The following is a 9953-nucleotide window of genomic DNA, read 5'->3' on the forward strand; positions in this document are numbered from 1 at the left end:
GGGCACATCTCAGGAAGGGAACTCACACTAACCGACACTCACACAGCCAGACACGCTAAATCACATGCACACAGACATTGACGCTAACGCACTAAAACACTAACACATATACATACAGATGCACACACTAACATACCCAGACCCACACACTAACATACTCATACACAGCCACACACACTGACAAACGCAGACAGGAATCGTTTTAAAGTCATATCCCATTTTGAATATTTTTGTTTACCGCCAGGTGTTATTTCTTACAGTATGCCACAACTTCCATATGTGTTCTTTTGACTGCTTAGGTCCAGAGGCTGGTACCCCAAGCCCCTTTAACCACCCACTTTAATTAAAGACAAGAGTCGTTATTGTGTTTTGGGGCAATGGCCACAACTTTATTAATTCCCAATGTAGGGGTCTCTTCACCTTCTAAACCCCTTCACTGAAATATTGTTGCACCCGCGCATCCAATTGGGAAAATACTGACAATACCCACACTCCAACCTAGCAGTCATATTCCTCCTTCCCTAAAAGTACAACGTGGCCCTTCCTAGCAATGTGATTCCTACACAAATGTAAATGGAAGTAGACATTGCCTTTTCTTATCTTAAGCCTGCCACCACCCACCATCTCATCGACCACCATCCTTACTGTTGGGTGCCACCAATTAAAGACATGCAGCACCTAAGAACTGGGGCCAATGGGGAAGTCATTGATCCCTCTTGTAAAAGGCTCATTGAACAGCAACTCCCTGATGAGCCCCCTGAACCTGCCACCCTTGGCCAACACCAGAATATGTCTGCACTGAAACACCTAAAATATGATTCAACTGAAAACAAAAAAAGATGCAATAAGAAGAAACATTTAACAGTTATAAATAATTAAGGACTGAATTTGGAGCGACGGGTCATACAGTGTTGTACATGTCTGTTTTATTGCAGATGTGAGTAGTCATTAGTAGCTCAGTGAGTGTTCTGATTAATATTCTGTTAGCAATGAGCTCAGACTTTGTAACCAACAGACACATACGTTTTCTGCTGTATAATTGTTTTGATGAGAGCTCAATGGTGAAGTCTGTACACCACAAATGGAGACAATATAGAGCCTACATGAGTTATCTGAATGTAGGTTTGTTTTGATTTCTTTTTCATCCATTTATTATTGTCTCGAAAGCCTTGTAATGGAGAGTAAAAAAACTGTAATTATATCATTATGCACAGTACACAATTATTGTTACATTGTGTTTCTGTTTAACTTACAAACTAAAAAGGACCCACCTTGTCCAGAAATTCATTTACTTGAAGAAGTAGACTAGTTAGAACAGAAGTTTGTGAAGTTCAGAAGTTTCATGTTATAGGAGAACATTAGTAAATACAGAAAAAAGGTGTTGTACCAGTCACCTGTTCGTCAACAAGAGTAGAACGGCTTGGTTGTTCCAAAGCTGAGGTGAACTTTAATCTTGTAGTAAATCTTGTTGATTGAAGTAGCCATGGTGGCTCTGGTTTGCAGGTGTTTGGTTTGTGGTGGAAGCCTTGAAAATATTCTTGATTGAACCCTCTAACTTTCCACTAGGATACCATATTGCTTGTTAAGAATGATCAGTTAATATTCTAACTTGATTGCCTTTGTTGCTGGTTACATCTGAATATAATATGCCCCTAGTTTTAGTATGGATGGATTTGCCAGAAACCATCACAGTGGTAAACATCCGCACCTAGGATTTTTAATACACCTCAATCACTATGGATTGTGTTATTAAATGGAGATCTACATGCAGTATTGATTATTACAACATACCAGGCACATTTATTTAATTAATATGTAGAAACCATCCGCCTTGACCCCATATTGTGAGTTGTGGTTTAGTTTGGTTTTTAATGTCATATACATCCTTTAATTAGGTGTCACGATAGCTGAAGCAGCGGGCTGACCTTCATCTGTATTACAGTGCTATTCTGTATGAGTGCTTTAAAAATGCTCTTAGCATCACTACAAGTGAATGAAATAATAAAAAAAATGTCAGAGATGTCATCAGACTACACAATTTTGTTACATAATGCAAGGTTGCCTTAATACTACACAATGATAAAGCCCATATAAAAATATAAATGTGCCATTGGATGCACAATATTGAGCAGAGCCTTGCCTTGAAACTTATGTTGTACACAAAAAGTTGTTACCATACACGCTTGTTTTTATTATATAACCTCAACCTATTTCCTTCATGTGTTCCTTCTTTGCACTCCATACCCTTTAGTAGCCAGTTATTCACTGTTTAATGGTCTCCTTTATCTCTTATCTCTCCTCCCTTTCTAACTTCCTATGGTTCCTCATTTGTTTCCTGCTGTCTTTCTTATCTGACTTAAATCACCTCCGTTTTTAAATGTGCTCACCAAGTCAGTCCTTCCAAGCTTCACACAATGCTGAATAATCCCATCAGTAACCCTACCAGTGGACTGGATTATTTTAGCATAGCAATTTAGAAAGAAGGTGCTCTTGAGCTAGAAGAAGGCAAAAACCCTACATTAAAGTGATTACTCATTGTGCCTCAGAAATACTTCTTACCGACTACAAAATGGCAATTGGATTTCTTACTGGATCAACAAGCTATTAGTAATTGTGTCCTTATAACCTGTTATATCCTGTATATTCTTCTCTGCTTAAAAGTTATCCAACTCATATTGTGCCTAGTGGCTCCCAATTTTAAGCTTTACACACAGCCCCACATCCCTTGTAATTGGCCGATTGAGCAGTGGCACACTGGGGGGCCGATCGCCCCCATATGATGATCTTGGATAGGTTAGCATTAGAGTTTTTCCTGTTACCATAATCTCATAATGCAGCTCAGCCCTTCCTAAGCAATGCAGTTTCTTCTCAGACCAGAAAAATGTGATGATAATATCTGATCTGAAGGTCAAAAGAGTAAACACATGAAAAAGTAAATTTGTGAATACCGTTTTTTATTCCCACTGAAGATCACATTTCTTCAGATTAGGTTACCGTTTCATTGCTATGAGTTTTGTGTACATTGTATTCTACAGAACACAAATACTCTTATTTATAATGGTTTCTTGTCCTATATGGAGTGAGGGAATTCACTGAAATACAGTACAGAGTCTGCTGAGTCTCTTTGTCAGTAAGACTTACTTGAAGTGGATACATAAATAACAGCATTTTCATATTTACCATATGGAACACATAACCAGTTGGATTGTAGTGTGATTGCCCAGTGGATAATTAATCTCATTCAGACACATTTCGAATAAATTAACTTCATAACTCATGTTTATTCTAGTAATTATTTTTTCTCAGTGGAGCGTTAATACTTTTACATATTTATGCAATCACTAGTAAAGACTACTAAGGCAACCATTTCTCTACTACTGCTACTTATCAGTGCGCTGCTGGACACTTTGACATTGGAAGGGAACTCCCACCATTTTTCATTTATTTCTATGTTTATTCAAGTACTCACATACCCATCATTCTCTGCTATTTGTAAAGCTTGTTTGCCCGTTCTCAAAACTTCTTGGAGATCGGACCACGGCATTGATCGTAACACAATGTGTAATGTAATTGTGTAAATACATATATCACAAATGACGTCAAATGTCCTTATGCAAGCTACAAAAATGGCTAATTGCGTCTCTATTTGCGACAATAGTCTGGCTTTACATATGGCACACCTAAAGTGTATGCAAAATAAAACCTGATGTACATCAGAAATAAACACACATTTAGGAGCTGGAATATGCCTTAAAAGTGGACCCGTTAGCTGTCTACACTGTTAGAAGGACACGTCCGTTTACGATATTGTTGAGAACTGCTATCTTATATTACCTCCCATTTGTGCTTTTATATTTCCCATAATGAACCGGAACCCTCTCCCTTATGGCTTATGATGTTATATGTATACATTTTGGAACTTGTTATTAAAATCTTGTGCAGAAATCACAATGAATATGTAAAGGGTTGCCATTGTACATAAAGGTCTATGGCATAACAATCATAACATATGCAGGCTTATACAATGAATAAAACAGATAATTCGAGAATGTTGGTATATTATCCAGAATTATATTACATAAACTTCAATTCAGATATTCAACAGCATTTTAGAAATTCATATGTCAGGGTACAAAATTAAGATCTAATATAATATAATGAATGCAAGCGTTTAATTTGATCATGTTGCCTATATGAGGCAACCGTAAGAGCAAATTTGGTAAAGGCATTTATTGGCTAACTGAAGTATAATAGATTGCAAGCCTTCAAAACTATCTAGGTCTCTTCTTCACAATAATATGCTTGAAGAGACCTAGATAGTCTTAAACTGCTTGCTGTCTGTTATCTCTTTCTACTGCCAGCGCAGTATAACTCTATGCCCAAGAAATTAGCCAACAGACAAGGCTTTATGGTATATTGTATATAAGTGTAATTCATTTTTTATAATAGATAAGTGATTGTTTAGATAATATGCTAACTGGCAGAAAATGTAAAACCATATCATAAGTCATTTGTAAGCCCATCCTGTATTATTAATTTTGTGTTTTTCCCCGGTTCTCTTTTCCCTATGCTACAAGAAAATCCCGTTTGCCATGTGGACTTCATAACAAGCCATCGTTCTTTGGTAAATATTTATCTTATGTGATGCATGATTTCAAGGGTTTTTTTGTATTTTTTTCCAATTGTTTTAATGATTTGGTTCCTAATTTAATTATAAGGGTTTAGATAGACAATAGGCAGACCATACTAAAGGTTAAATATACTTTTACCCTAAAGGTTAATAATAATGTTGTTATTTTTGTTTGCTGTATAAGGAGTGTATCCATATTACACCATAGATAAAGGATAACCTTAGCATTACATATGCTAACTGAATTTTTATTATATTGTATATTATAATTCTACCATATTCTAGTTCTCTCCTGAATTGTACAAAGGCTGAAGATTAAAAGGACTCTCCAGTCATCCTATATAATAGCTGTGTTATTTTTGGAATTTAACGTTTTTAATAATTTTATGGCTCCAGTGCAAATGCATGAAGGAGTTCATCAGAATCCCCTCTATGTATCTCTTCTCTTGCTTTGCTATCCCAAGCTATTGGTATTGGGGAGACGAGCATTTTTTTTGTGCAGTAGCACACATGCACCCATAATTTTTTTTTTAGGATTCAACCAGAACTCACGTAGAATGTTGAATATTTACCATTCTCATTTTCATATTATTCAGGGCAAAATATACAGGAGACTAGCCCAAGTTTTATTGATACCAATACCATTAGATGAGAAATAATCCTTGCTGCAGGTACATTTAATATAGATCGTTTTGGAACTTGGCTAAATAGATGATTGTCACAGGAACAGAGTGAGTACAAGTAAAATGGTCGGCGTAGCTTCTGTTCATGGAATTCTTAAATCAATATAAACATAATCAATATTTTGTTATTCAGTTACTGCAAAGACACAGCATTATGTTTTTGCAAAAAAACCCATCTCTTTATTCTGAAAGAACCTAACGAGTTTGCATTAGAATTAACTTGCATAAACTATTAGGATTGACTTTTTGGCAAGTAAAACATTTCTGTAAATAATGCTACTTATTATTATTTAGTTATTATAATATTCATAATATTAATGTATTATTTAATTTATATTATTATATAATTGGTGCAACTCCCACCCCTTAAGGACATAAAGCTACCTGTACAGGGCATTGGTGAGAGGAGTTATTGATACTGTCCAGCAATCAAGGGGTAACTTTAAACCTTTTGTTGAAGTTTCATCATTTTCATTGACCTCCTTTTACTGCGGTAAGATGGTCTTTTCTATAAGGAATGATGTAAAAGGTAACATTGGCTGGTTAATAAGCATACATGGGAACTCTCAGCGTTGGCTATCCAGGGCTCCTCCTCTTCTGGGGGTGTGGCTTGATGCAGGGGGTGGAGCTAACTGCATCTAGGAATGAGGCCATTCCTAGCTGGGAATGACCCAGAGTCTTGGAGAAGCAACACTTCACTCGGAGACTCCGGATCAAACCCATCAAGTATATTCATTGGGGTAAAGTAAGACTAGAAAAATAAAGATATATTTGAGTAAATGATAAATGAACCTAGTTTTGAATAATTAGCTTCTTCTCCTTTGCTTTAACTTTGCAGTATACTCTGGTTGATGTAATGAATCAGCAGCTCTTTATTACAGGAAGACTGCAGTTATGTATTATATAGGGACGCTATTAAGTAGAGAGAAAAAAGCAGAATGGTCCCTAATAAGGTCTGAAGATTCCAAAAAATGAAGAGTGTAAAAAATGTATTTGTCAGGATATTTTGGGGGAAAAACCCCTAAACAAGCCACAGGAGAAAATGCAATTCTGCGCTTCAAACATATTGAATGCATATTTTTGTAGAATTCTGGGAAGATCATGTTGAATAAAATACATTTTGACACTTGTATAATAATGTGTTCATGGGAAACGAAAGAAAGTTTGCTGTGAAACTTATTTCCCCAGAGGGACATTTTATTTTGTTCTATGAACTGGTTCTGTAGTTTGTTTTATTTTGTGTGTGGCCTGTGCAGTGTCATGGAAAACAAATACAGCTTATTAAGGCCGCGTGGTTTAGACTTTTAATCTATAGATTTATCGGTATAGACAATCTGTTAGTCCATTCACTTGGCAAATATTATTTCATACTGTTAACAATCCTGTGCGTGCATTATAGGTTAGGAAATGGGGTGCTATGTAAATACATGGCCAGAGACTGCAGGACACACCATATATTTATACATCCCAGCATGGGACACGTTAAAGTTGTTACATAATTAATTATTATGGGGAATAAACATCAAATATGTGATTTATTTTATGAGCAGAGCCGTATAACCCACCTCACAAATGTTAAACGCATCTCATGATCCAAACACCTCTGTCCCTCTCTCCTCCACTGACGTCTCTCTTTTTTTTGCAGCTCATAATAAAAGAGGGCAAACCGATGATTAAAACCTTTAGTTTAAAGGTGACCCACAGCTATCATATGCGTTAAAGTGTATTGGATGACCGGATTGTCACTTTAGCATTGTTATTCTGTTTTACATAGTAGCAAAACTAGATACCAATAGATCTTAAAGTTACATAAAAAAAGAAACTTTTTCCCCCGTTTGGCTATTTAAAATCTTGGGGTTTATAATAGATTTAAAGCACATATGAGAAGGGCCCTCTCCTCCTTCTGTATAAACGTGTCTTAACATAGGTTACTGTTAATTTTTCACACTTAAAAGCGCTACAAAACCTGCTACAGCTCTATTAATAATGTAATGTAATAGTATACTAGAAAATATATACCAGTATATAACATATGGATTATACAAACAAAAAACACATTTTATGCACAGTCGATAAATGGAGGCCTCCTTATTTAGCACTATAATTGTTACTGAGGCTTCTGTATGTTCACACATAAGGTTGTGCTCAGGGTTACCAATTCCTTCCACTGTGTGAAGTGAAGTGTGACTCTTTAATAAGACTACATGTTCCAATACATGCACGGCCATTATTACTTGCTGATACAACTGAATCGTACGCAACGGTCCTGAGCCATAATTGTTTTTACATTGTATTCAGCCTCTCTGATGTTTTAAAAAGAACAATAAATTACATTCTTTAAAAATAGGGGAGCAACATGGTCAGATTAGTTGGGGGCAAGGAGCTCACCTACTTGCCACAGGGTGTGCAATAGAGGAGCTGTGTTTCTTCAGGTCACCCCAAGTCCTTAACCCAGATCCATTGCTGTCTGCCATTTTTGAGGCTGTTTGAAGCAAGCCCCCTCCTGCGCACTTCTAGACCCACTCTCTCACTCACTCCTCGTCCTTCCTTTAAAGAGCACAATAGGGAGACCTCCAAGGATTCTCAGAAGTTCTAAGCTATGCTTATAGGAAACCTGGCCCTAGTCTTTATAAGCTCTTATTGTTATGTTATATACTACTTGTCATGTCCTGTTTACCCATTGTACCGCACTATGGAATATGATGGTGCTATAAAAAAACAATAAATAATAATATAATCTATGCTTAAAAATATGAAATGCGTATTTGCAGATTGGGAGTGTATATTTTTTTTCCAAACCGGTTGAGCGAGTTCCTAGTTGTGTAGCTCCAAGTGCTTAATAATTCGTCACAACATTTCTTTGTTTTTATTTCAGCAAGTCCTACCTAAGGGGCTTAACACGTTCAGTGCAGGACTGGTGACGTTACAGTATGTTTACGTGTCAGTACCAAAAAACCAGTGTGACCTGTTTCTAAAGGGCTCCACCTTCATTATTTTTTACTGGAAATATATATCATTTTTTGCTTATGTTATTGTACAATAAACACAAAGAATCGTTTATTGCTGTTATAATAATGGGATAGAGTGAGTAAAAGTAGCCAATTCCTTTTTAATACTTAGAATGAAGAGGCTCAATCAGGATTGTTACTGTTCTCATAAAAGAGTGACCCCTTTGCTCATGATGCAGATTTGTGTGCTTTGGAACTTTAAAGAACCTAGATGGTATGCTGTGGATTCTTTAAACATATAACACATGTGCACTGTGAATAACCTCAACCGGCCATTGTGATGAAGCCATCATTTGGGCGCATGGTGGTTCTTCTTTTTGAGGTTTATTTACTAAACTGAGAGTTGGCAGTAGAGTTGTGCGTTCCTGTATTACAGAGGGCCATCTTTGGCTGAGATGGTCTGCATAATGCATCGTTTAACCAGCGAGGTGACTTTCCAGAATTCTCCCTGATTTTAATATGCTTTATGCAGGGTATTTTTGGAGCAGAAGCTCACGGGGGTTGACCCTTTATAATGTAAAGTCATTGGGGTTATTCACTAATGGAGGAGTTTGCAGGAAAGTCGCGGTTTCAGCTCTCGTTTGGTTTGCTAGCTATGGGAAAAGTGTGTCTTTTACGTAGTACCACCGATGCTATGTTTGCAAAACAACACATGAGAAATAGCTTAGTTATAACTGCATCAGTTTGCTACCTTTTATGGACACTTAATTACGCTAAATATATTCTGAAAATATGTTGCCTCGAATTACCTCTCAAAAGGGAATACATCCAGGATTGGTATAATCTCCCATGGTCTCTGATGTTTTGGTACAGTACATGTAATTGATATATTATGGTTGCAATGTATTTTCTGATGGAAACTAAGAGACGGTAAATGACAGCTATAAAATTCAACAGCTATTACCTTTGGTGCACGTTTTGCCCCTTTACAATATAATGCGAGGTGCAGCTCTAACGGAACCAACGTAATAGGTACTTAAGCATTTCCAACTGACCAACTTCATTATTTAGGGAAAGGGAGATGTTGGGTTTCCTCGCCTTGAGTTCTACATAAAGTGTCTCGTTAAACCTTAGCGAGAATCGACATTCTTCATGTTCTATGTTTTATCTTCCAGTTGCAGGTGGAACTGGATCAGGAGTACCAAGACAAATTCAAACGACTCCCCATGGAAATTCAGGAGTTCGTACAAGAAGCCATGAAAGGGAAATTAGGAGATGAAGGAGAACACAGTGCTGCCACCAACATTGTAACGCCCGACAGCAGCAAGCCAGCAATTTCAGGGAATCACAAAAGCCAGGAGAACGATCCCGTGGCTGAAGAAGAAAACCCAGAAAAAGTATTTAATACTACACTTTAACAGGCAGCGATGGCTTGTGTTATTTTACTTTTGTGCTCCTGGGCATATGATGTTTACATGTTGCCTGTCACCTATTGTCTGCAAGGGATAATGCTGACCCCGGCTCTTTAAATGCACATTTCCCAAAGGAGCAGTTTTGTATGACACACAGCAGTGTAAAACTAAGTTTTACTATTCAGTTACATTAATCTTTGTCCTAGTGCAGTTACAATGCAGCGATTAACATGCGCGCTGCATATTCCGTCATAGGCAGTTGTATGAAGACCACTTGTTT

General features: G+C 37.0%; 1 protein-coding gene across 1 annotated transcript in view; it reads left to right on the top strand.

Annotated features, from left to right (window-relative positions):
• LOC149303207 (1-phosphatidylinositol 4,5-bisphosphate phosphodiesterase beta-1-like) overlaps window positions 1-9679 on the top strand; it is a 253652-nt gene extending 243973 nt beyond the window's left edge. The window contains exon 33 of the mRNA XM_089481675.1: window positions 9437-9679. Within this exon, the coding sequence (XP_089337801.1) occupies window positions 9437-9679 (243 nt within the window). The remainder of the gene's footprint in view (window positions 1-9436) is intronic.
• The last annotated feature ends 274 nt before the right edge of the window (window positions 9680-9953 follow it).

Source organism: Sceloporus occidentalis, unplaced genomic scaffold, assembly GCF_023333645.1.
Source record: "Sceloporus occidentalis isolate IW3139 unplaced genomic scaffold, rSceOcc1.0.p SCAF_15, whole genome shotgun sequence".
NCBI lineage: Eukaryota > Metazoa > Chordata > Lepidosauria > Squamata > Phrynosomatidae > Sceloporus > Sceloporus occidentalis.